We start from the raw sequence: 27,511 nt of genomic DNA, 5'->3' as shown, positions 1-27,511 counted from the left end.
GGTTGAGCTAGGCGCTGACTCCCCAGCAAGGAGGGGGTTGGGGGTGCAGGGTCTGACACCAGAAGACGATGCCTCCGAGCAGAGCACAGCAGGGCCCAGTGTTCACACCGCACAGGCCATTAAGGAATGAGGACTCTCAGGACCACAACAACACTAAAATTTAGGAGATCGAATCCTTGACTAGGGTGGCTACTTAGGTATTCACATACAGGACAGAAAAAGAAATCATTTAGGAATATACAGAAAACTAGTAACACACAACTCTCTCTCTCTCTCTCTCTCTCTCTCTCTCTCTCTCTCTCTCTCATAAACCAAATCACTTCAAATCTCAGGCTAGAAGCTAAGATGGGAATCGAGCCCTGAAGTGAGGTGTGATGAGAACTTGCTGGGTGGTGATGCTCCCTTCCCTGAGAAGACCTGTAACTATGCAGGCTAAGTCTTAACACCAGTATCCTGTCTGTACTCTTTGCATCCGTGAGATATGGGTAAGCTATTTCACACATAGAAACGGAAGCAGACAGCTACTGATCGGAGCTCCGGGACCTGAAAACCTCACGTGTGACTAACTTGCTGGGCACGCCTGTGTCTTGGGCTAAACTGCGGTGACCACCAAGGAAACGGGGAGGCGGGATCTGTGAGGACAGGGGCGGGAGCTTGCTACTGGCAGAAAACACTATCCATGAGCAGGGTCCTCAATCACAAGACAGTCTCACAGAGTTGGGGTTGTGTCGACGTCATCGAACGGGTGCTTCAGCAAATGTCATGAGACGTACAGCCAGTACTCCCCAGCTATTCAAACCCCATCATGGCCTGACTTCCTGCTCCTCAGAAAGTTTTATGCTATGGCCAGTGGAGGACTGGGCTAGGAAAGTGTGTATATTTCATAAAAGGAAGCTAGTGGGAAATTAGTTTTGAATTTTTTAATGTTATATGTGTGAGGGCTTTGCCTGGATTCTGCCTATGCCCCGTGTGCATGCAGTGCCAGAAGACAAAGAAGGGGGTGTGGGATCCCCTGGAAATAGAGTTAGAGATGGTTCTAAGCAACCATACAGGTGCTGGGAATCTAACACTGGGCCTCCAGAAACCTGTGCTCAAACTGCGGGATGTCTCTCCAGCCCCCAGCTTGACCCAGCCGGTAGTCTTAGCTTTCCTGGTCAGTGAAGCAGAGGGCTCTGTCAGCTCTTAGTCGGCCTCCTGTGCACGGTATCACGCAAACTCGGGCGATCAGGATGCCCTCGTTACTCACCCACTTGGAATACAGTTTTGTCTCCACCCTTGGCACAAAGCTGACGGCCTTGATCATGACTTCGTAAACATTGACAAGAATATCGATGTAGTCATTAAACTCAGGTTCAAACTTAATGGCATTATTATCAAGAATCAGCCTCATGATGAAACCTGGATGTTCAAAAGCTCGAACAGATTCCTATGAAAAATAAATAAAAGGGCTATAGGTATACATAGAGATCAATTGCTATGAATGAAAAGGTATACCGGCCCCAATTAAACACACAGAACACACTTCCTCTTGTGACTGAGACACTTAAACCAGAACGGACCCTACTAGAAAGATGGCCAGAGTGGCAGCCATCCTGACTGGTTGGAGCTAGAGGTTAACTGGAGAAGCACCTTCTGATTCCAAGGCCTTGCTCACACTGTACGATACAGTCTCCTCCCAGACTCCTCATGCCATGCAAGCCCTACCTAAGCCTTCACGACACAATCTTCCCCAGGGGATTTACCCAAACCCTCAGCACTGCGACCATGACCTTATCCAGACTGGGCAAGCTGACCTAACCTTTCAGCACGCGCACGCGTGTACCGGGTCTGAGGATACACTCGCTGCTGTCTCACTGGAAAAGCTATCTAGTGCCGCTTTCCTCCCTGGAAGAACTGGAGACCCGCTGCCGAAGGCGAAGGCGCGGCTGCCTAGCTGAGCCGTGCTCACCTGGGGTTGGGCAATGAGGCTCGTGAAGTCCTGCATAGAGACAAGAGCGAGGTCCTGCAGCTGCAGGGTCATAAGCGTCGCGGCGCAGTTGAAAAAGGAGTCCAGTTTGGCGCTGCTGTCGCCAGTAGGCAACTGCCTTTTTTTATTGCCTTGGTAATAGATATTCTGCACTTCCGGGAACCACCTTGAAAAGGACAAAACTCTCAGTGAATTACCCCGTTCACATTAAGGGTTAACAGTAAGTTCTAGACACCCAAAGGTCTTCGTAAAGAGGCGTATTGGTACGTGTCATTACCCGCGCTCTGAGACCTAAGCGCTAGAGCACTTCACTTCCAGGAGAAGAAATGTTAAATCATTAAATGGCCCAATGATACGGTGCTGCAAGACATAAATCTAACCCTGCAATTACGGTTCCTGCAGGTTTTAAAGCAATATGAGAGCTAACCTTATTGGACACTTCTCTTCAGACTGTTAAGTGACCTCCCTGAACTGTTATTTTAAAGCTATAGAATAGTAATCGAAGAAGCTAGCTTATACCAAGTTAAACCCACACGGCATGCCAAGCTACCGCTTCCCTATAACTGCAAAAACAAGGCACAAATCAAAAACAGCGTGGATTTTATTTTCCCAATTTCCCTCAGTGTGAGATACGGAAAGAATGACGGATGTAAAACGAAGTTTCAAAGGTGCACGTGTCCTTGCGATAAAAGAATAATAGTGCAATTTCATATCTAGGTACTTCATGCTGAAAACCGCTGACGTGTTCAGCTTCTGAAATCCCCGACAACACAGCAAGATCTAGGAATGCTTCTACTTTCTGTCATGAGGGATAATAAACCTTAAACCATAGTCGATAAGAATGACCAGAGTGTTCGAACAGAATAAGTCTAAGTTTTAAATAGAATTGTTGTCTTTTTAACAATATGCATCGTGAGTAGTCCTATGTTCTAGGAATAGTGGTAGAGGGGGCATAAAAAATTAAATTACATCATTCTTTCTTTCATAACGACGGAAGTGGTGAGTTCATCGTGAAAAACGAGCGAGGACAGACGGGCATTAACCTTGCAGTCGTGGAGAAAGGTTTTATAGCAAAGATAGTAATTGCAGAGTCCTAACAGAAGTATGTGAAGTAGAAACGGGATAAGAACTAAAAGAATCCATCATGTGTTTCTGTCGGACCAAGGCAAAAGGAAGCACGCTCAGAGAAGAGGACCCGGAGAGACAAGGGTCATGCTGCAAGCTTTCAAAGACAGATTTATATTTATTTATATTATTTATATTTATTATTTGTCAATAAATGGGAAATGCTCAAAAGAAGGTTCAGAGGAGAGTCTGAAGAGGGATGTTTACAGAGCCAAGGAACAGGGATGCCAGTGAGAGTTTGCAGTGGTCCGTCTAAATGGTAGCTCACCGTCAGCTAGGGGGACAGCTCAGCTGGCAAGCATGAGCCCCCCACCCCCACCCCGTGTCTCCAGGCGGAGGCTGGAGGATCCTGACGAGCCTTCTGAAGTCAAACTCACACGCCTCAGCCAATGAGAAAGCCTGTCTCAAAAACAAAGACGCCTACGTACACCATCTGAGGTTGTCTTCTGGCTTTCGCATGCACGAATGAGTGAGTGTGTGTGTGTGTGTGTGTGTGTGTGTGTGTGTGTGTGTGTGTATGCGTGTGTGCACCTCAACACACATGATTGTCTACATGTACAGATGAACATGTGTGCATGCACATGCAGTAAATATGGGCCTGCCAATGGTAGAAGCAATGAGAATCAAGAATTAAATGGACAGAGAAGATGCATCTAAAAAAAGACATCTAAATCGATAAAATAGGCCTCAATAAATACAAATGGATTGAACTTCAAAATTAGAGATCAATGACATGACACTTGGAGATTCACAAGTATGTGGAGACAAGATGATATTTAGGGTGAGTGAATATGAAATTATTGTATTCTAAAACTGAGGGAAGAACAGAAGTCAATGAACAGAGGGAATTTTTAGTTCTAAACAACCACATTAAAATGCAAGAGAATTCCACTAGACATTAAAAATAGAAGAGCAAACTAAACTCAAGACAAGAAGGGAAGAGGCAATACAAATGAAACAGAGAACATAAAGTCAGCAAATCTCAAAGTGATTTATTTGGGAAAAAAAAGCTGGGTGGTGGCGGCACGTGCCTTTAATTCCAAGGCACTTAGGAGGCAGAGGCAGGTGGAGCTCTGTGAGTTCAAGGCCAGTCTGGTCTACGAGAGCTAGTTCCAGGAAAGGCTCCAAAGCTACAGAGAAACCCTGTCTCGAAAACAAAAAACAGAAAGAAAGAAAGAAAGGAAGGAAGGAAGGAAGGAAGGAAGGAAGGAAGGAAGGAAGGAAGGAAGGAAGGAAGTTAGAAAGTTAAAGACCACCACCGGGAAACATGAAGCAGACACGCCCACAGTCCAGCGTGATAAAAGCAAGTCCTCGTTTGAGGCTCCATCTTCTCTGTCTCTGGTTTGTACTGTGTTGACAAACCGTAACCAGCACAAGGCTATACCATGGGTGAGCCTGGAAAACATACTTCCTCTGATAAACGGGAAAGAAATGACCACATACTAGGTCATTCTGCTGAATTGTAGTTTCCCGGAACGAGTGGTGGTGGCTGCACACCCTTATGAATGCATAGGAGACACGGAGCTGTAGACAGAAAAGTGCCGAGTTTTGGGGTCAGTAAAGAAAAAAACTCAAAACCACAACACCCTGCTAGGATCAGAGTGGACAGAGATTGGTGAACAAGGGGATCTTTAAAGCCATAAGACTTTAAGGTGCTCCAGGAATGGCCCAGGACAAGAACATCAGGCTTGGAAGAGAGAGCAAGGCTTACACTCAGCTGCACGCCCTGGGCGCACGTTTGGTAAGGGCCCAGAGCTCGGGAGACAGGTGTGTGCTGCAGCAGGTAAGACCGGCCAAACGACGGGATTGACGTTTGCGCGTTAAGATGAAAGGCAACGGGGAGGTCCCCCTTTTAGGGGACAGTGAGAGAAACAGAGTCAGGAACAAAGAGGTAGAAAAGCACCAAGAGTGGCGTCGAGAAGGTGGGCAGACTGTGTCGGTGCTGAGGGCAGAGGCCAACACGACACAGAGAGAATGCCCCACCCTGGGGTTTAGGAGGGCTGTTCTAGTTTCTTGGCTAACTTTCCTTTGGCGAGCTCATTTCCGCCTTTTAGGAAAGATGAACACATCCTGGCTCACCAAAAGGTGCTTAGCTCCAGTGTGAACGCACCAGGGGACACCGCTAACCAGTCTGTCATTTTTATCAGAAATCAGTTAAGGTCTGAGCTCTGTTCTATACTGCGACACCATCTCACTGAGTCTGCAGTGGGGTTTGTCCCCAGAGTTCTCTGTTGAGGGGGTGCACCTGTGTCCCGTCCTGAAGAGATCACTTCTCTGCACTTGATTAGACAGTTTCTTTCCTTATCTCCTCTCTACTTATATTTTTCTGTCAGCTATATATACTATGAAAGAAAAGGAAAACTTTTTTAAAATAATATTATTTTAACTTACTGAAGGAAAAATATATTTAATCTTAAAAGATCAACACACATTTCAAGATAAGTTTTAGAAATCATGAGGGTGACCAGACTTTTGGGTCTTTTGTTGGTTTTAAGTTGACCTAATTTTAATGTCCTATTTTTAATAAATTGATGACCACATTAGAGACGATCGTCCCAGGTGGTTCCAAGGTGCACTGTCTGGCGCCTGCATAATTAATTATCCTATCTGTTTATTCCACTCTGAAGGCCCAGTCCGAGCAGGTGTTTAATTGTGTTTTGGTAACCCTAATGCAGCTGTGGTTACAAACTCCTTTACACCATATACTGTCCCTTCTGGGTCATCCTTCAAGTGTTTCTGTGTCCCTCACCCAAAGTCAAGACGGCAGAGTGCACAGCCTGTGCCTGGTGCAGAAGTCAGGAGAAATGTCTGGCAGTGGCCAGGGCATGATCGTTTCTGCCTGGTGTCCCCTGCTCTCAGAGCAGAGGCATTAGCCATGCGTTTACAGAAGGGCCACCTTCTGTGACTGGCATGCTCCTTTTTTCCACTGTTACAGCCTCTGGACTCGTCACAGCCAGGGTAATCAAGGACAAATGTAACTCTTAGGCCGAACTATGTTAAAGACTTGTGGAAACGGATTTCTAAAAGCCGTTAAAGTGAAACACTTCACCAATCACGCCTCTAAACGTAAACGTTCCCATACGAGAGCTCAAATCTTTACGTTTTCAGCAGCGTCTCCTTGGCAGATTCCATGTGTCTAATGACGATGTTCTGGAAGGCGGACAGCTCTAAGGCGTCCTGGCGGTTGTGAAATTCCTCTATGTCAACTAAACGTAATTTCCTGCAAGAGATACAAAAAAAAAAAAAAAGCAATTAAATCGAGATTTTTTTGTGGTAGTTAATGATTTTGTTCATCTGCCTGTTCCAAAAACAAATGCTATATCCCTAGATTTATCAAAAGTTGTACTCTATAAAATTAAACGTTCAAGAACAGGAGATGTTTCTGTGTGGGTCAGCTTTCTGGTGCTGTGACGAAATGCCAGAGAAAACCAAGACAAGAAGGTGGATCTGGGCTCCTGGCTTCAAAGGATTCAGTTCATGGCTCTGTTGTTTGGGGGCCTGTGGTGAAGCCGAAGTGTAAAGGTCAAGGCAGCTGGGAGGGTCTGGGAGGGAGGGAGGGAGGGAGGGAGGGTGGGAGGGAGGGAGGAGCTTTTGAAGGAAGGGCCTAAGGACACAAACAGTCTCTGAGGGTATACCTCTAGCACGCACTGACTTGAGCTAGGTCCCACCTCCTAAGCTCCTGAGTGTCCGTCATCTCCCAGTAGGGCCTCTAGATGGTGAGCTCATGAACGGACTAACCCACTGAGCTCAGAGGCCCCCATGACCCAACCCCTCTGAATAACGAGGCATTGGGAACAAGCCTTCAACGTACGAGCCTCAGAGGTGACCTTTTAGACTCAAACCACACCGACGATGACCAGAGTCGACGGCAATGTGACATTGTGGGGGTCACCGTGAAGGGGAAGAACTAGTGACTGGGATTCTGTGGAGAATTCAAACTGGTTTCTCACAGAAGCCAGAACAATGAAAACAGAAAGGGTGGTAAGGCTTGGTGCGTGCAGCGTTGGCTTCTAAAGCAAGTATAAATAAGCCTTCTCCAGGGGGAAGGTGGCCCCGAGGAGCAGGGAGCCCAGGTTGCAGAATCCCTTGAACCTCCAAATCCTTGGGACCTGTGTGGGTTTCTAAGACACGGGATTTGCCCAAGTCCAGTGCGGTCACAGGGATGTTTGTAAAATAGTTATAGGGGAAAAATAGGATATATCTTCATTTATAAATAAAAAATGTTTGCTAAAGACTTAGGTTTTAAGTGTTGTAACAAATCCCCAAATACTGTGTGTGTCTGTGGGATGTCGTATGTATGGAGGCGTTCAGATGTATGTGGGTAAGTGAGTTCAGAACAATACAGAAAACCTCCACTCCACGGCAACCGCGAGAAGTTTGCTTGGGTTGGCAGGAAGAAGACCAGGGTGAGGGATGGGAAAGCGTGGTATCCCGGTGACCACAGATGCAGGGATGGCCCAGGTTTGGGGAGGCCTCGGGAGAGGCTGTCTTGGTGCATTTTGAAGCCTGTGTCCCCGTGAGAGTACTGCGGAGTGTTTCCCTGAGACTTGCAGCCAGCCTGCAAGAGAGGACACACGAAGCTGGAGTTCCCAGACTGCATGGTGCTCCTCCTCAGCCTGCAAGGACAAAGGCTTTTTGAGCCCTTTATTTCCAGCTCTGGCAAGCCTTTCCCTTCTGCGGCTGTTCTGTCTCTCCCAGGATAAGGCCCGTGAGGCTGGCCATTCTCCCCATGGGCCATCAGGGGGCTTCCGGACATGTCACTTGGCTTGTTTCTGAGCTCTCCAGAGCGCTGACGGTATTGACACTGAGTCCCTTAGCTGACATGATCTGTAGTGACATTTCATTTGCATTTTAATAAACCTTTAATCCCAGTAGCCACACTAGTTTGCCATAGAAACTGGGCAGTAGTAGGACATGCTTTTAATCCCAGCACTAGAGAGGAATATAAGATGGGAGGAGACAGCTCTCAGGCAATCTCATATTGAGATTCCTGGAGGCTGGATCGCCACTTTGGACTGAGGCTGACGTAAGAGCCAGTGGCTGACTGTTTTTGCTTTTCTGAACATCAGGTTGAACCCCAAAACCTGTCTCTGGGTTTTTAATAACCGTGCTACGATTATCTGTGAAGCATATATGATTAGAGGGAGACAATGCCCACTTGCTCCTCTACACACCATGTACCACTCACTGACACCATGCTTGAATACTTAGTTATATTTCTAATTAACTAATTTACAGCTGAAATAGTAAAAGAAATAGCTCAGATGTGATTGAACATAACTTTTAAAAAATTTTTAGGACGAGGGTAGGAGATGAGGCCTCAGTGGTTCCGCGCACCTGCCGTTGAAGACTCAAGTTATCTCCTAGCAACAATGTACAGCCAGTTGTGACTCTAGGCGGGGGGGGGGGGGGGGGGGGGGGGGGGGAAGGGACCCATCACCTTCCTCTGACCGCCCCCCGGGGCCAGGCGCACACACAGTGCACATGAGTGTGGACAGGACACTCAGACACAGTAAGTAAATGAACCTAGAGCACATGCAGCCTCGGGAGAGGCGGAAGGACTCACTTAAAAGTGCTGTGCCACAGGTCGAGCACGGCCAGCATCGTAGGGTTCATGGCATTCAAGTGGTCCCTGATGTAACCGCAAGCCAACAGGAAAGACCTCCTCCATGGCTTTGGTAAAACTTCCATTCTGGAAACGAAAAGGAGAAACTGAGTTTATTCTCTATAAAAATCCCAGTGGGTGCTGGCTTGGGCATCTGGCTCAGTGGTAGGGCACTTGCCTAGCACACAGAAGGTCCTGGGTTTGATCCTGAGCACCACAAAACTTTTTTTTATGTTTTTTTTTTTTGCGTTTTGCAGTAAATATATATTTTGAGTAACAATTGTTTTTGTTTTAATATGATCTCTTATAAACTAACAACCATGCAGTTATATTCTAAAACATATGCTCTGTGGTTAGCATAACCTGATTTTTACAATCATCCTGAAATTTGCTCTAATGTTTAACATAAAGTGTTGTCTAACTCTTTGATCCTAGTGAGTCTATAAATGACCTGCAGTGACCGAAGGGAAACAAGAGTGAGCTAACCTTTCCAAGTGGAGACCCCTGCTTCACATCTGCGGCCGTGATAAGATGCTCGGATAAAAAGCCACTTGAGGGAGAAAGGGGTTCCCCGGTTCATAATTCCCGAGCACAGCCCATGGTCACATCACAGCCAGTCAAGAGCACGATGCCCAGCTCGGGCCCAGTCAAGGAATGGTGTCACCGACAATCCTCCACAGACATGCCCGTGAGCCACCCTGGTCTAGATGGCTCCTACTCAGGACTTCCATCCCAGGCCATTCTAGACTGACAGTTAAACTAGCTGGTACAAAGTATATATATATTCCATGTTCTGTGGTGAAAATAATTTCCTTATGATAATAATGTTAAAATCAGATTTAAATCTCTACCATAATTCTTGCTTCTAGATGTTTGACCCCACTGAGTCCTTATATAACTGAAAATCATCAAATGGAGCAATAATGAGGTAGCCTTTGTATATGAAGACCTTTAGTGGCAGGATACACAACATTTAGTTTTGCTTTATTTTGCAAAACGGTAAGGATAGCAGGACAGTGGTGGTGGGGCACGCCTTTAATCCCAGCACTCCAGAGGCAGAGGCAGGCGGATCTCTGAGTTCGAGGCCAGCCTGGTCTACAGAGTGAGTTCCAGGACAGCCAGGGCTACTAAGTGAAACCCTGTCCTAAAAAATAAATTTAAAAAATGGTAAGAATATAGTCCAGCTTGCCTATGGAAATCCCCCTTGATCTCTTCACCTAATGTGTAAGGATCATTGACAAATCAGACATTCTTTATCATTCTCATCTGAAAACACAGTTTGTGACTCTCATGGCTTGGGTAAACCATCCATTCCATAGAGAAGACAGACCAGCTTTGCTGTTCAGAAAACCGATGCCCCCTAACTTACCATAGTTGGATTTTTGAGTTTTCTGGCTTTATTTATTTATTTACTTTTGCTTTGCTTCGTCAAGACAGGGTTTACTCTTTGTAGCCCTGGCTGTCCCGGAACTCACTCTGTATTCCAGGCTGGCCTCGAACTCACAGCGATCTGCCTGCCTCTGCCTCTCAAATGCTGGGATTAAAGGTGTGCGCCACCGTGCCTGGCTTGGGCTTCCTGGCTCTCTGACAATGGATGGAAGAACAACACACGGTGATTTTGCTTTTCTCCTGAGCTGGCAATAGGCTCCAGTCAGCGCCCTCAAGACGCTAGGCACTGTGCGGTAGCCAGCAGCAGGTAGGCTCCACACAAAGGGACCTGCGTCACCAAGTATCAGGAAGCTGTGAGGTGATCAGGTTTAGCAGACGCACTTTTGAGTCACGGTGCTTTCAGGCCTCCGTATATTTAAACATGTCCACTTTGTGGCTCTAATTTTTATCATCCATTTTACTTAAATACTTAGGTTAAACATTTGACTTTAGACATTTCCCGTTGACACAACTGCTTTGTGTGTTAACTATTTTAATCAAATTCCATTTGCTTGACTGAATCTTGGCTCAGTTTCAACGTTCTCTAACCTCCGCATGGGCCGTGCAGCAGAGGGAAGTCCATTGTTGTTTTAACCTTTTAAAAAAAAAAAAAACCTGATGGCTGAATTTCTTCTCTCTGTCCTTAGAAGTCATCTGGCAGGTACTCACACTGTGAGTCTCGCTACCCCACAGCCATCAGACACCCTGAAAGCAGATTCTGGGTTCAGCACTGTTGAGTCCAGCCTTGTAGGAAAAAACACAAGTAGGACCTGAACGGGTGGACACTCCCGGAAGCCCATCACGTGACCAATGGACTCCAAATCGCGTATTTTAAAATGCCTTTTGCGCTAACGTTTCCTGGGTCTCTGCTTAGGGTTTGTAATGTTGGTAATTCTTGCCTTTACTCCTGCCTCGCATCTCTGTCCAGATGCCCGTCCAGACTTCCTCTTTTCCCTATCCCTGATTGTTGTAGAAACGAAACCACCGATACAACCCCCGGGTTTCCTAGACGGGCTCGCTGAAGAGCACCCCAATTGCCACACATGAAGACCCCATGTAACAGAGAGAAGCCAGATTCAGTTGTGTGCCCAACTCCCTAACTGGCAGTCAGTGTTTACCTCTTTAGAGGGAAGATGACAGGGACAGGAGACGGAAGAGAGGCAGGCAGCGTAAGGACAGGGACTTCCATTCCCGTCTTTGGCCAACCAAAAACATTCTTGGTCCTGTCCTAGCCAAGGGCCAGAAATGCCAGATCTGTGGGGCGAGTGTGATCCTTGATCTGGTTCCTAAATGAGTTTGGGATCACCTATTCCAAAAAAGGCGGGGGGGGGGGGGGGGGGGTGGGGGCGGGGGACAGGGGACGGGACAGGGATGGACACGACCCTACAGGGGCCTTGATCAGGGCTCTAAGGAGGCCCACTAGGGGGAGCTATTTCTCTGGCCTGGGCAGAGACCTGACACTCCAAACTACAAAAAAATGTAAACGGGGTTGATTCAACTGTGTGTCGACACATTTTGAAACAAAACAAAATAAAATCAGACAAATACACAGAATCCTCTTACATTCAAAGAGATGGGAGCTTTTGCTGGACCCCACAGTCACTTAGAATTGATGACTGCTGTCCTACTGTGTGCTCTGTCTGTTCCTTTGACCTCCCTCTACGAGAACGATGTGACAACCAGCCTTACTCACCCTGATTTCCTATGCAATTAACATTTACAATCTAAGTTAATCACAGCTGTAGTCTTGAATCGTATACTCTTCCATGCCCTGACCCGAGAGTAATGCGTGTGTGTTTATGCATGAGTAATGATAACAGTTTGGTTAAAGTAGAGTAATAATAGCAGCCTTATGAGATGAGTACCAAAAATGCTGAAAACGACGTGTGGATATTGCTCGATAAATAATGATATCTCTAATATTGTTTGTTATCTGGGTCATTTGGGGCCAGTGACTTAATCTCTTGTAAAACTGTTAAAATATCTCTCATTACTTCCCCCACGTGATGTTTTCTGTGCTGTTCACGAAAAGAGAGAAAAAGCCCAGCATTTAAGACACACACAAGGGCAGGGGCAGATTCACAAGACAGCATCCAGGAAGCCCTTTGGTAGAGACAAGCATACCAGGACACACACACACACACACAAACACACAGAAACAAGGACGAACAGATTCACAGAATCACAAGACAGTCTTCAGGCAGGCACGGATTCAGACCCGTGCAACAAACAGACAGGAGAGCAGAAAACATGGGGAGGGTGGAGTGGAGAATTCAAATCTGGGCTCGTTCTTCGTTAGATGACACCCAGGAGAAATGCTTTGATTTCTGTCGTTAACGAGACACCAACACACTACTGGTAAGCCTGAGTTTATTGGGGTCTGGCCTGGCCTTCTGAGTGCTGGCTCCTGTCTCCAATGTTCCTTTCCCTGCCGCGTGGCTGCTTGTTGCTGCGACATGCCTGACCTCCACAGCAATGTGAAGGGCAAGATTTATTTTTACTTTCTTGCTCCATTCTCCTCCTCTGCTGAGAGTTACAGTTTGCTCGTTTTGGTCTTTTTTTCTTTTAACCCCTAATCAAACTGTCCTCCGGCTTTCCCTTGAGTCCGATCTTAAAGCCCGCTACTAATGAGACTGAGAATGCCAAAGGTCCCGGATTTTCGTTCTCTAGACCTCAGCTCAAAAGGGAAAGCTTTCCTTCCCTTCCTTCCCCTTCTCCACTTCCTCCCTACAGGTACCCAGGCTGCCAGTCGGGAACAGCTTCTCATGCCTAGCCTAACCCGAGCACTTCTCCTCAGGAATTTCCCCACTTAAAGCTTATGCTGTTATTGGAAAGCCATTAATAATCTTTAAGGATCTAGGCTTTATTTTTTAAGTATTTAAGAGCTGTACTCCTAAATGCTTCTTTTAAGGAAAACGTACAGCAGGTGTTTTCCCCCATATATTCTGTATTCTAATCCACAAATAAATTGAAATATTCTACGGATATATTTGATTTCCCAATGTCCCAAATGTTTTGGTTGTCACCAAATATTCATGCCTCTACCATACCAGAAGCCTGATCTACACGCCACGGAAGCACAGAACAACATCAAATCCTTTCCGCAGCAGGTTTCTTAATTGGGTTGGTTGGTCAGTTGGTTTGCTTTGGTTTTTGATACTGCCCTCAGCCTCACTTGTGAAAACACTATGTACATAGGTATAATACATAAACGATAAGCACGTATGTGCGGAAATACACACGTGAATGGGAACGTTGCTCATTTGGCATCATTGAGTAGACCGTTATTAGAGAACCCTGTGCACTTACTCGGCGCGGTGCGGCGGGACCTCTGTTGTTTTGGTATCATCGTCTTTTTCTCTGGGGTCTTTTAGAACAAAATCAACTAAGGAAAAAAATTGGAAAATTTGGATAAACAACATTTCATTAATTACAGCATATTTCCGAGAAAACTAATCTATTCAAATGAATCACTTAAAATGTGTTAGTTTTATAATAAAGAAAAATGTGTGTGCTCGTGAAGAAACATCTGTGGGAAAGACCTACCAAGTCTGTCTTGGAGAACTGTGTTCTCGTTCTTAACAATGTGTTTCGATTGTTACATTGGAAAATGATAATTGACTTTAATATTACATTTTCCTTCAGAGTTATTCCATCAAAAGCACTCTCGTTAAATTGTGGGTCAGGAAGAGAGGAGATTTTCTCTCGCTGGGGAAAAGCCCACCTTATCTTGCTGCGTTTGAAATTGAATAAGCGGACCACACGGTCATAGAATCAGTAAGGCAGGCTCCCTTTGCGCCTGCCTGTCTTCTGGGTCTTCGGCCGCAGTTGGCTCCGTTTTCCTGCCTGTCTTTCAAGATTCACTTTCTACAGTGCAAAATTACACTGCTACCCTCTGCCTAAAGTTCCTCAGACCATCTTCCGACCTTCAAAGGCTTTAAAGAGGCACTCGGGCCCCTCACAGATAGTGTCGCTTTCTCCAAATGCCCCCTAGGCTTTGGCCGTCACAGCGGTTCACAGGTCTAGACAGGCCCCGCTGGTGCCACGGGCAGTTGCCTGGACCAAGCGTGTCACCTAGGAGACATGCTTCAAGGAGCTGGGGATGCTGTTATACTCTCGCGATCCAAGAACTAGACAGGCAGGGGCAGGAGGATAACAAGTTCAGAACCACCCTAGGCTAGACGGTGAATTCGGGGCCAGCCTTGGTTACTTAGGGAGACCCTGTCTCACTCCCTGCCCCCATCCCACCACTACAAAGAACTCAGTTCAGAAGCCTCTGGAGTCCTTCCTAAGTCACGGTGGCCTGGTAGCCACTTCTTCCTTGCTGACCACCGCCTTGGTGTGCTTGCTAGACAGCCCCCTTAGAGTTTAGAGATACGGCCATCTCTCTCATCGTCATCTTTTATTACCAGGAATGCAGGGAATGCCTGTTCTCTGAAGGGTTAAATTGCTCCTTGCATTGTGATTTCACCAGCCTTTAGGGGACCATTCGTTGTGCAAGCTCTACTAACAGGACAATTGGGAAACAGTCAATCAGAAAGGACCTGTCCCAAGGTTCTGCCCTCAGGGACTTTAGTTTAGACTGGGCCAGAAACCGCTGTTTTAAAAAAGTATTCTTATTACCTACTGATACTTAGAGACAAACTTTTTAAATCCATACCATGGCTCAACACACTTCCTACACAAAAGGTCACAGGGTAACTCCTTCTACTTTGTGAGCCACAAGGTTTCTTCTGTTCAGCTGCTCAACTCTGTGGTTGTAACTCAAAAGCAGCCCACATACAACTTTAGAATTGCCGGGGACTACTGAAACCTCATTTACAAAATGGGCCGTGGTCAGGTAGGGCTTCTGAGCCATAGCTGGCCACCTTCTGGTCTGGAGCAAAAACGTAATCAACCGTATCTACATTTCTCATCAGCAATATTAATGGAAGCTGGTAATAATTCACCTCCACACGTGCATGCGTGCACAAGCACACACGTGCATGCATCCACACGTGTACACGCTTTGTCTCTCCTGACTATACCAAGAAACTTTTAAACAAGGGGCAGTCTTGAAGGGAAAAGACCGCTTCCCAAGTGTCTGATGCCCTCTACTGACTGAGACAATAAACATTACGAGAGGCTGAAATAATTACTATTACTTTCTTCAGCGTTGCCCTTTGATGAGGGACCATATCTTTATAAGTAGAAAATTTCATTTTAAACATAATTTATGCCCAATCAATGAAAGCTCACTGAGGTCCTTTTTACTAACTGATGTTTATTTGATGTGCATTGGTATTTTGCCTGCATGTGTGAAGGCGTCAGACAGTGGGTGCTGGGAAACTGGACCCAGGTCTCTGGAAGAACAGCCAGTGCTGTTGCCTGCTGAGTCATCTCTCCAGCCCTGACTGGGGTCTTAAGGAACACACCAATGAGGGAAGGAACTGCATAAGCACAGAGTGACAAGTGTCAGGCACAGTCAGTAGCTTTTGATTCAAGACTCACCTGTCACGACGCACACTCGAATTAGAATGCAGGGAGCGGCGGCGACTCACCTATGGACTTCTTCACGCTGAGAAGATAGTCCTCTCTCATCTCATCGGACAGGACCGTTATGCTGTTGGTGAGGACTTTCAGATGCTGGGGGACCAAATCCAGCACGTGCTCCAGCCAAGAATCTTCCATCGGGGCCACGTGATCCGTATCAATCCCGTGATGAATGTAGTAGTAATATCTCTGGACGGGTGAGGAGGGAGGCAGGGGAGTTAGTGCTGCGGTAAGGGACTGTGTTTGTCCACACATAAAACCACAGGGGAAATGCAAGTCTGCAGAGATGAAGGAGTTTAAATCATAAAGTGTTCTGTGTAATTCATGTAAGCATTCTTGGAGATCTCTTAATTTTTTTTTTCTTTTTGAGACAGGGTTTCACCATGTAACAGTCCTGGCTATCCTGGAACTCACTCTGTAGACCAGGCTGGCCTCGAACTCACTGAGATCCACCTGCCTCTGCCTTCTGAGTGCTGGGATTAAAGGCGTGTGCCACCACCGCCCAGTAACAATGTTGAAATTTTTAATGTTTACATTTACAAAGCTTCTTATGTATTTGAAACACCTGAATGGCTACTTCTAAAATAAATTAATGTACTTTTGAAAAGGCATGGTATTACAGCCCAGAAAATTAATCATAAAATAAGGGTGCACACAGATATATATGACAGAGATGAGCTTTATGGTGGAATCAGGCAGAACTGAGATCCCTTCACTGTGTCCCTAGGTGGCGAGGAAGAGAACACGTTCTTTCACTGATCTAAAAGAATAATTGGATGTGATCTGTCCATGTCTGCATACACAGTGATGTATAAGACAGGCCTTTAATCCCAGCACTCGGGAGGCAGAGACAGGGAGATCTCTGTGAATGCCTATTCTACAAGAGCTAGTTCCAGGACAACCAGGGCTGTCACACAGAGAAACCCTGTCTCGAAAAATCAAGAGAAAAGAAAAAAAGACAGAATAATCTCAAGGATATACAACGTTTTTGGGGTCCTCCCTCTATTTGTGGTTCTACTGACAAAAGAAGTAAGCTGTTACCAAGATGTCTTTCTCTATTGAAGAAGTGGTCGATTTTGAAATCAGGCTCTCTTCTGGGATAATGGAGTCTAAGCGGCCATCTTGTTGTTGCCTAAGACAGTGATTAACACGGAAGAGTCAAAAACATACAAAGGTGATTCGAACACAAAACGTCGATATAAAAACACAGGGCTGTTCTCTATTAAATCACCCAGAAGATACATGGTTGAAGATGTTTGCTGGCACCCCGTTCCTCTTAGAATGCCCCTTTCTCTCTGTGCACGGGGAGACACTTAGAAGTGCTCTCCGAGACCTCCTTCATGGGGAACATCCCCCGCAAGTGGCCTCTGCGCATTTGCATCCGCTACGGCACAAGCAAGTTCTCTCTTCTTTGGACTTGCAAGGCATATTCATGCACTATCCCTACAAGATGTATAGTTGCTCTTTCATCCGTCTGGAATGAAGAGACGGCACAGAACGCAGACCCATCCCCGGAGACCCTTCCTCGCATCTCTAGGGGCAAGCGCCCTGACACCAAGCGACATCGAGACTTGCTTTTTTTTTTTTTTTTTTTTTTTTATTGAGTGTGTCCACAAAACCCCTGTGGAGACCACAATTCAGTTCAAATGCTGTGTCAGAGGTGAGCCACGCTGTTTCTTCTGAAGCTCCACGGCACAGCGGGCATGGTTACAGCTTCAGCACACGCAGCAGGCTGTGCTGGGCGAGCTCCAACTTCTGCATTGCGCTCCCGAGTCCGGTGGGGCTCTGCTGCCACAGATCGAGGGTACTGAGTGAGAAACACCTGTCCCCTCACTGACTGAGGAGCAGATGCAGAAAATGTACAGAATACGTTTCTCAGAAACCATACCCAAATGGGTACCCAGGATACATCTTGTAATGAGTCCTAATTCTAATTCTAAGGATCCAATATTCTGTGAACTTCATACGTATGTTTTTGAACTATGTGAGAGTCCATTCACTTTAATACATGATAGGTGATCAATAAATGTTTAACAAATGACAGAATGTGAGTGATAGAGCAGTGGGAGAGTCTCAAAGCATTAACTAGCCAAAGAGACGGGGATTGATTACTCTAGCCACCAGCGGAATCTACGGTGCTGTGGCTTGCTTGCCCACAAAGGAACTAACGCAAAAACACTGCGTTTCCAGGTCACCGAGACTGGATTCGTATTCTGCCGCCGTAAGGTGCAGGACATCAGGCAGTGGTGTGTGTGTGTGTGTGGTTCTTTTTAGTTCATCCATCTCGTCTTGCCAGCCTTCCTGCATCCTGGCACCGCCTGTTCGTCCTTTGAGGATGAAGCCTGGAAGGATGCAATCCAGAAGGCCAGGGGTGGGGAAGTAGAATTCCAGGGTTGGAGAGACCACGATAGAAGGGAGTGAGCGCCGACACCCTTGCGGCCCCGCCGTCCCACGATTCTCCTGTGCTAGGGCGACAGGCAAAGTTTCTCTGCTCAGCAGAGATCACGAGAGCTGCTCGTCATCAATCAGGCTCTGTAGCGCTGTAAGTGTTATTGCCGAGCCTCACGTATGCTGCTCAAAGTCGTAACCACCCCCAGTTCACAGATGAAGAAACTAAATGTCAGAGAGAAGAACCGTCCCCTTCGGTCACACAGCTAATGACGTCCGGGAAGAGAGAGGGGGGTCGCTGTGTCTCTGAGCAGCCATGCCCTTTCCAGGAGAATGGTATTCCAGTCAGAACTAAAAATATCCGAACAGGAAATGCTTTGCCCAGTTAAAGAAATATAGGATATACTTGGTTTCTCAAAAGTGAAAAATAACTACATTAATGATTTTCTGTTTATAAAATTAAGAGGCTTTCAGTTCACAGTAGCAGCCTGGAAATTCCTTCTTCAAGCGCGAAAACAGAAGTGAAATTACTTTAACTCCTGATTATGAGGAGATAAGAAAAAAAAAAAACCCTCTTCATTGCGGAGACAGGCCACAGAGGGCAGACAGCACAGGTAGCCTCTGTCGCGGGAGGAAGCAAGCAATAGGCCTGGAGCCTCCAGAAAGGCCCTCACCCTGGAGTCGGCGGGTACCAGAGGCGGCAGAAAATGAGGTGATCTCGTTAGCTAATTACACGGAAAATTAGGCAGCTGAATGGGAACAACACATACCCCAAAGGCAAAAAACGTTCCAAATCCAGCCTCAGAATAGAAAACCTGACTAGATCGATATCAAGCAAATTAATTGAATTAGTAATTAATAATTTCCCAGCGAGGAATTCCAGGTCCGGGTGGCCTCGCTAACGGGTTCCGCAGGGAAGAAATCCAACCAGCTCCAGAAACTTCTTCAGAGAAAACAGAGCCCGGAAGAAGCTCACAGTCACCACTCACTTTAGGAGGGTAGCGCCAAGATGTCATGACAGAGCGGGAGATGTAACTTGGCAGGCCCAAACTGTTCTCCTTGTTTAAAGACCCATCACAAAATTGCAAACCTCTCTCCTCCAGCCGAGCAAAATGCTGGAAGGAGGGGAGGGAGGTCGGGAGCTGGTCCTGTGACGCCCAGAGGGTAGTATGTCCTCTGTGTGAGCAAGGGTCCAGGATGCCCTGGGGAAAGAGGTCCCCGAGGTCCCCAGGTCCCCAGGGCTTTGTCCCGTGTACCAGCTGCATCTGGCTGCTGCAGCGGAAGTCTCCCCTGTGATGAACCAGTTCCCTGGGCCTTGGACCGTCCAACAGCTTCCCGCTGCTCAAGCCAGAGAAGAACGAGAGAAACTGAGGCAGTCCAGAAGAAGAGAGCAGGGGTCAATAGCGCTACGACCTTGGTAGAGGTCAAGAGGGCCCGGCAGGTATTGGTTGCACACGAAGGAGCCCTATCCGGCTGTTCTTCCTGCCTGTCCCACGTTGCAAACTGGAGGGCACCGACTGCGTCATCAAAGGGAGAGCCAGGCTGGTGCACGGGCGCACACGAACCAAGGACGCGCTTTCATGCTAACTGGGAAGCTGAGGGAACGCTGCATGAGTGCGGGAAGCCACCGGATCCAATTACGACTGAGACGGTGGGCGGCAGGGTCCAAAATGTACAGCTTCGCCTTCGAGCTGGCGAGAGCAAGGGACTGGACACCCAACTAGGTTAGAGGCATGCTTCGGAGTCTTCTAAACATAAACACGGTCTTTAAATTGTCCTTCGAAAGTTTTAGCAAATGAAGTCCAGTAATATTATAGAGATGGTATTCGGTTACTGAGTGGAGTCTCGGAAATCCATTAGCAAAAATTATCATATATTGATAGAACAAAGGAGGAAGGCCGCAAGGTCATTTCGGTAGACGTGGAAGAAGCGTTTGGGAAAAATGTAGCTCCTATTCATAATAAAGCCTCTCACTGACTAGGCAAGGAAAGAGGCCACCTCAGCGTTCATTTTCATTTACAATTCAGTTCAGAAATTATAATCTTATGTCTTCATTTCTGATTTAGTTATAAGTTTTACCATTGTAAGTGGGGAAGTTATAATGCTATATTTAGTAAGCAAAAGGTTATACTATGGTTTATTAACATAATGTATAACTAAATCTAGTAAATACTCTTTTTTTTTTCAGAATAAAAAAAATCTACTTGCCTCAGTGATCTTTAGCTGTCTGGTTCTTGTTTGCCCTGTTTTCCCTTGTTCTGAAAAGATTCTCTGAGTAAAACCCCTCCTGCTCCTCCTGCGTGATCGGTGCGCTGTGACCCTTCCCGATCTCACCCCTACCTGAACTCGTCCGGCCTTTGGTAACCTCCACTACATTGAATGAGGTAACCTAGACCCAGAACGACACACTCCACCTCCCTCTCTCGTCTTCAGCCCTGAGAGTAACCTGGAGTAACTGCAGAAATCAGGGAAGCAAAAGAGAACCCCAGGGAGAGGAAGCACCCACCCCTAGACGGCATCACCAGAAGACAAGGGTCATAAAGCTGGAAATGGGGAAATGGGGAGGGGAAAAGGGGGTCAATACAAAAGGACGGGGGGGGGGCGTGGAGAGGACAAATAACACTAAGGATATTTGAAGAAAGCCTTAAGGAGTCATATTGTTTTTTATTTACCTAAAATTGCATATAGGTCTTAAATAAAGTCATGCCACTTGGGCTGACAATGCCCCCCTCGAGAGCCATAGGGTAGCTAACAAAAACCCCAGCACCAGGCATGGGGAGCCTTCCTCTAAGCTGCTGGTCACGGGAGTCCAGGGGACTCCTCAAGCGATGTAGGCTATTGCCGCGGTCCTCAGTGGCCTCTCAGAGAGCGACCCTGTGTCCCTGTTGACTAATACCCGACATGCTTCAGACCCAGGACTCAAGATTCAAGCTGGATCTGACCCTAAAGCCTCCTCTCTGAGGACCAGCTTCCACAGCGTCGGAAGCTGCCGAGGGAGGAAGGCAACCTGTGGTCCCACCTAGCGGTGATGCCCGGGAACCACAGCAATAACCAGCTGGTCACCTTGGTCTTGAAGGTGACAGAGCGGCACTCACTTGGTGGTGGTAACCAAGAGATGCCCAGCGGACTCAAAGATGTCTCAACAGTAGGGATGCCGCATCTGGTACTGGAAACCTATTCAGCTGCCCAGTGCTAGTGAGGTCTGGGATCTCGGAGGCGATCCTAGTATTCCACAATACTAGGACAGAATAATTCCTAACTTCATTCTAAATACTCAGCCTTATGCCCACGGGGTGTCGATCCTGCACTGTGTGTTCTTCCGGGTGTGCGTGTGCAAAGAAAACAAAAGCAACCTGCATGGGATAAGCTGGTAATAGTCTCCTGGCGTCTGTCGAACGCAAACTCAAAGCCACTCGGCAGCTGGATACGAAGGCAAAGGACTGCATCTCCCCCAGCTCTGGTCGGGCAGATAAAGGATTGTGAATCTGTCTCCATCCCAGCTGGATGTGAAAAAATAAACTTGTATGTTGAAACCTTGTTCTTAGAGCACCCGTGCGAACATACATGTCTCACTTGTTCTACAGAAGCACTCAGCATCCCCTGTTCCCCTCAAGAAGGCCAGAGAGTGAAGTGGCCTTGGAGGCAGCGGGCAGCCTTCTAGGGTTCATGAAATCCCATGTGTTCCCCAAGTGGTCATTAGCACCCTGAGGGTCGGAATGAAGCAAGAGAGCGCACTAAACAACTTGCCTAAGCTGTGTGAAAACCGCAGAGTCACCTGGACCAACGTGACTCTCCGCAGAAAGCTACCCTCATTCCTGCCCCACACGAGGAGACCCTCAACGCCACAGAAGTCACCGTATCACCTGAACAGACAACATGGGGTGGCGGCGGTCAGGTGGAGCCACATCCACATCCTCTACTGCCGCCATGATGACAAGCAGAGTCTCTGCTCACTCAGCAGTCATCAAATATTATCACAGGCACCTTGATAAGCGATGGCATTTAAAAGCGGGGGGCATACTTAACAGGGTGCAGAGTGCTTCTATTTTCGGGCGTTTGCTAGGGTAGCCTGCTGGCCGCCTCGTGGAACTCACATAATCACGTTGACGAGCGTGCTTCTAAAGTTCTCTCGCTCCTTGTGTGGAGATTTGGCCTTCGATCTGGAAGTCGATGGTCCGGGTCGGCTGTCATCAACCTGGTCCAGCAATTTGCCTTTTTTTCCATATTGCTCTATGTATTCAGCTTAAAGTTTAAAAACAAGTTGCCGGTGAGAAAGGTGAGCCAAAACGAGTCAGTCCTTAGAGCAAGGCTCTGCAGCAGCAGCAAGAAAAATACTACGTTCTTTATGGTCTCTTCTCAAAGAATCCTAATGCATGTTGTCTTACTAGCAAAAGTTATCGCACACCTACTTAAATCATCATAACAGGAACTTCTATTTATCGTAAGAACATTGTTGACTTTTGTGCTGCTGTGACTGATATAGTAAGTGTTTTTTAGTTGCATCTGTAGGCGTCTCTTAAAAGGATTAAGATTTAAACCATGATAAAAACAAAGTCACACCGTTCAAGACAACCCTAAAGGAACGTGGGAGGGACTTGCTGGGGAGAAGAGGTTGGGGTCCTGTGTGTGTGTGTGGGGGGATACAAAAAGATAACGGAAGAGAATATGATGGAAGTAAGATTATTTATATATGTATATACATATATATATAAAAAATGAAATGGCGAGAGAATAAATGACAATGAATACAAATGTTTCGTAAAAAAGCATTTACAATGGCATTCAATAACTAGGAGTTGGAAACAACTGTTTTCTGATGGAAAATGCCTAGAAGAAAGCTGTCTATACGGCGTGTGCCTCTTCGACTTTATAATTCCATGGCTTTATTAACTATACACACTTTTAATCAAAGATTAAAGTTCTTACCGTATGATTGCTCATTTTTAACAGTATAGGGTTCTGGAAACTGGTTTTCCTGGTTGATATTTAAGTGGAATGACGGGGCAGTCTGCTGCCACTGGGGTTTAGCTCCGGCCTACAAGGGAACATTTAGATAGCATTAGTAAGTCATGTAGAAGATGTTTCATTTAACCCGTGTTTCTGTGAGCTGCTCCAGCGCCGTCCCGAGCGCATCAGGACCGCTGGGGAGATGCACGGCCATCATCAGGAGCAGCAGGTCTTCCTTTGCCTGGGCGCGACCAGGGACCATTAAGAAAAGCCCCGCTGCTCCGTGGTTATGAGTGCCCGTTACCCAAACCTGGAGTGCTTATTCTACACAGCCTGCTCATGGCCACTGTCTATAAAATTCCTCTCAACATGTTCCTGGCTGATGAATAACAGTGTGAAATTCTTCATATCAAAACACACCAATGGGACGCCGTGCAGAGTTTAGTGCCGTTTACATTGCGTGATATCCAAGCGAGTGTCAACAAATCGATGTGAACACTTATCACAGTGAAAATTTCCAAGTTCTGTCTGTTAGCTTCCAGAAAGGCACACTGTGTTCTAGTTATTTATAGTCACCCTACTTGTACACTAGCGGGCCTGGCTGCCTCAGTCTGTCTAGCTGTAGTGTTGTGCCCCAGCCCTGCCTCCTTAGGAAGGGGTACGGGTGTCTAGGAATTCATGACTTCTAAGCTGCCAAGGCCACCATCACACAGCTATTTGTATTGACCTCTGTTGGTGGAACCGATATTTTCATCCTCTGTATTTCTGTGAGGCTGTTGTGGTCCCTCCTTTTCATTGGAATTTTCTCTTTTCCTAGCTCTGCTAAGACTTTTTAAAACTTTTATTTTCTTTTCAAAGGACCAAATGTTTGTTTTCCAGGTCTTTGGGGGTTGATTTTGCGGTATCCGTCCCATTTAGCTATGCCCTGCTCTCTCTTAACTTCCTTGGGGTTCGGCTTGTTCTCGGGGTTCTTGTGAAGACACAGTGATGTGTTTAACAGCTGCCGAGTTTGCACATGTTGGCTGCTGCGTAACCTTTCTTATTGCAGCCTTCCACACATTTTGGAAAATTATCTTCCCAATTTCATTTAATTTTTAAATTTCCATCTTGAGTTTTCCCTCCCCTCGTTTGTGGCTCAAGAGCAGTTTGCTTAATTCTCGTAATTTGTGTAATTTGCTGAGATTTCATTACGATTCTTTCCATTTTATTACACTGTGGCTAGAAAATATTCCATATGATTTCGTTTAGAACAGAAAACTGATTTTTTCCTGAGACTCTATCTAAATTTCAATCCCAGGAGCCACAGAAGGTAATTCGATGGCATTGACTATGAGAGAGAGTAAGCATTAAGTAGATCCGGTGCTTTGCTAACTAAAATGCCCGCTGTTTGAAATGAGCATTCAAAACCAAAACGATGAAAAAGGAAGCCGGGATCTATGGGGACATTGGTAGGATGACTTTTACCACTGATCAAAATCTCCCATTTCAGTCCAGAAACTGAGGTCCAGAGAGAGAAATGACTCCCCAGAGGGCACGGAGTTTCACTCTGAGTCTTTATTTCCTGGCAGTGACATTTCTCTGCTAACCCATCTTGGGATTGCTTTTATTTATCCTCAAATATTCTATACACACTAAGAAATGATGGGCACCATGATATTACTAGATATTTGTATTTACACACACACACACACACACACATAGTGTATATCAAAAAATAATCAAATCAGGGCACAAAATCGGGAATTTGATATTTTGCTTTAAGTTTGGATGCTCTAAACCTTTGAAAATGGCAGTATTATCGATACAGATAAATTAATCAGATAAGTTATACAGTTACCACAGCTAACTGGGGGAGCACTCTTGTTGGCAGTTTGGTCTTGTCTTTGCTGGGTGGTTTGTCCTGCATAAAACACACGAGATAAAAAGAGAAAAGGCATTGACACAAATGTTATATTGTCCGATATAAAGCAAAGTGCATTGTAGCCAGAATGTTCAAAGGTCAACTCAGAAGCCTCACTGCTGGGGCTGGGCATGGTGGGACTTACAATTCCAGCACTCGAGGCCGTGGCAGGCAGACCTCTGTGAATTCAAGGCCAGCCTGGTCTGCACGAGTTCAGACCAGCCACTGCTCTACAGAGAGACCCTGTCTGCCTTAACAGGTATATCAATTCAACATGAAGGGGATTTGATAAATGCCCGCCCTTTCTTCCTTCCTTCCTTCCTTCCCTCCCTCCCTCCCTCCCTCCCTCCCTCCCTCCCTCCCTTCTTCCCTCTCTCCCTTTTATTCCTCCATCCCTGCCCTCCTCCATCTCTGTGTTTCTCTGTGTAGCCCTGGCTGTCCTGGAACTCGCTCTGTAGACCAGGCTGGCCTCGAACTCAGAGATATCCTCCTGCCTCTGCCTCCCAAGTGCTGGGATTGAAGATGCTCAGTTCCAGGACATACTCTGTCGTCTCAGATCATGACAGGACTGTTCCAGCTTCCTACCTGTACAACCGACTAGAGGCTCAAATCACTAACTCCTTTGTAGTCGGAGTCGCTTCATTCTCTTGCCGAGTCTTGGGATCATGCCCCCAAATAAATGAGCCGTACACAAGTCCTTTCTGTCAGGAGACATCAAGTTGACAGAATGCATACCCTCCTACCCTTCCTCTGACCTTCCGTTCCCCACTCTCAGGTGAGAAGCAGCTCACTAGCTCAGAGGCTGGATCCACCAACGCTGGGTCAACCCTGATTTCAATTGCAGCAATTAAAGCCCTGAACGTCTGTGAAGGGACGCGCTCTTCCTCGTAAGGCTGCTGGAGCGCTTTCACCCATGTATGAACTTGATGTTTAAGTAGGAACAAGGCGACGGATTGTTTCCACAGCATCTCAAAAGAATAAATGCCTCCAGAATACAAGAGAAAAGCTCTAGGGTAGGCTCAAATATGAGAACATCAGAAAGTTTTAAATCGGCCAAGAAAAAAAAAATTTGGAATAACTCTATCGTTTGTTGACTTAAAAGAATTATCATCTGAGCCCCAACTATTTGTTCAGCGAGTGAACGTGAGTCTAACAGACTCAGACACCCCAATAGCAACATTTTCGATTTTCTATTTTGTTAAACTGTAAAGAGAAACTGTTGGTTTCACCTCAGTTCTTTGATTTGTGAACTGGGAAACATAAGTAGGCATTCATAGGAGTAAGAAACTTCTGATTTTACTTAATAAAGCTTCTGACAATCTAGTTGTTAACAATGCAAATAGGCCAAAAATTAAATCATGGGTGCTTTGAAATGTTTGAGGTTATTCCCTAACGTTTCATTTTTGTTCTGCTTCATTTAATTTTGCATTTTTAACGGAAGAAACTTTTGTTCCAAAGTGTTAGAAATCTTCCCTGTATGAAGCAATGCAAACATCCCATCATATATTTCATCCTGGGCCTTTAAAATATGTTTCAAGACAATATCTGTTCTGACATTCTACTTAAACCCAACTCCTAGGAGTCATAAGAATGTCACTCAATGTCATTTAAGTCCAAAGCAATTAATACATGGTAAGTTTTACTGCAGTGGAATCTAACTTGTCCAACTAACAATGCCTGTTATCTTCCTTTTCCATAGACTGTAGGAGGGCCTGCTTGTTCATCCCGGCTGCCCGGCTATCTTAAACCTGAAATAATCACACTGAAACTGTAATTTTTAAATGACTGTTTGGTCCATTAGCTCTAGCTTCTTATTGGCTAACTCTTACATCTTAATTTAACCCATCTCCATTAATCTGTGCACCACCACAAGGTCGTGGACTAGCAGCAAAGTTTCAACACATCTATTTCCAGTGGTGCGGCTCCATGACTTCTCTCTGACTACGCCCTTCTTTCTCCCAGCATTCAGCTTAGTTTTCTCTGCCTCCCTAAATTCTGCCCTGCTATAGGTCCAAAGCAGTTTCTTTATTCATTAAAGGTAATCATGGCACACAGAGGGAAATCCCACATCATGTGGGCAGTGATAATTTATGTGGAAACTTCTCTCAGTTTTAAACTTTCTTTTTTTGTTTTGTTTTTTTCAAGACAGGATTTCTCTACGTAGCTTTGGTGTTTACCCTGGAACTAGATCTTCTTTTAAAGACATATTTATGTTTATGTGCTTTGGTGTTTTGCCTGCACTTATTTCAGTGAGATGGTGTCAGAGCCCCTGGAACTGGAGTTACAGACAGTTGTAAGCTGCCATGTGGGTGCTGGGAATTGAACCTGGGTCCTTTGGAAGAACAGCCAGTGCTTTTAATTGCTGAGCCATCTTTCTAGCCCCTGGAACTAGCTCTTGTAGAAGAACAGGCTGGCCTTGAACTCACAGAGATCCGCCTGCCTCTAGTTCCCAAGTGCTGGGATTAGAGGCAGGCGCCACCACTGCCCAGCTCAGTTTGAAGCTTTCAAAGGAGGTTCAGGGAAGTGAATGATACACCGAAGACCACAGAGCCAGACACAAAGCTGTGACCTGACACCAACACTCTCTCTCTCTCTCTCTCTCTCTCTCTCTCTCTCTCTC

The 27,511-nt window shown here is 46.2% G+C and overlaps 1 protein-coding gene across 1 annotated transcript in view; it reads right to left on the bottom strand.

Moving 5' to 3' along the window:
- Dnah7 (dynein axonemal heavy chain 7) overlaps positions 1–27,511 on the bottom strand; it is a 215,196-nt gene that overhangs the window by 182,318 nt on the left and 5,367 nt on the right. The window contains 10 exon segments of the mRNA XM_050159210.1: positions 1,247–1,426; positions 1,949–2,132; positions 6,192–6,311; positions 8,658–8,783; positions 13,434–13,509; positions 15,665–15,845; positions 16,698–16,788; positions 22,139–22,286; positions 22,971–23,079; positions 24,829–24,891. Of these exon segments, the coding sequence (XP_050015167.1) occupies positions 1,247–1,426; positions 1,949–2,132; positions 6,192–6,311; positions 8,658–8,783; positions 13,434–13,509; positions 15,665–15,845; positions 16,698–16,788; positions 22,139–22,286; positions 22,971–23,079; positions 24,829–24,891 (1,278 nt within the window).

This window comes from Alexandromys fortis, unplaced genomic scaffold (assembly GCF_014885135.2).
Source record: "Alexandromys fortis isolate MF-2015 unplaced genomic scaffold, M_Fortis_MF-2015_v1.1 scaffold_65, whole genome shotgun sequence".
Lineage (NCBI taxonomy): Eukaryota > Metazoa > Chordata > Mammalia > Rodentia > Cricetidae > Alexandromys > Alexandromys fortis.
This window is presented reverse-complemented; position numbering and strand designations above follow the sequence as displayed.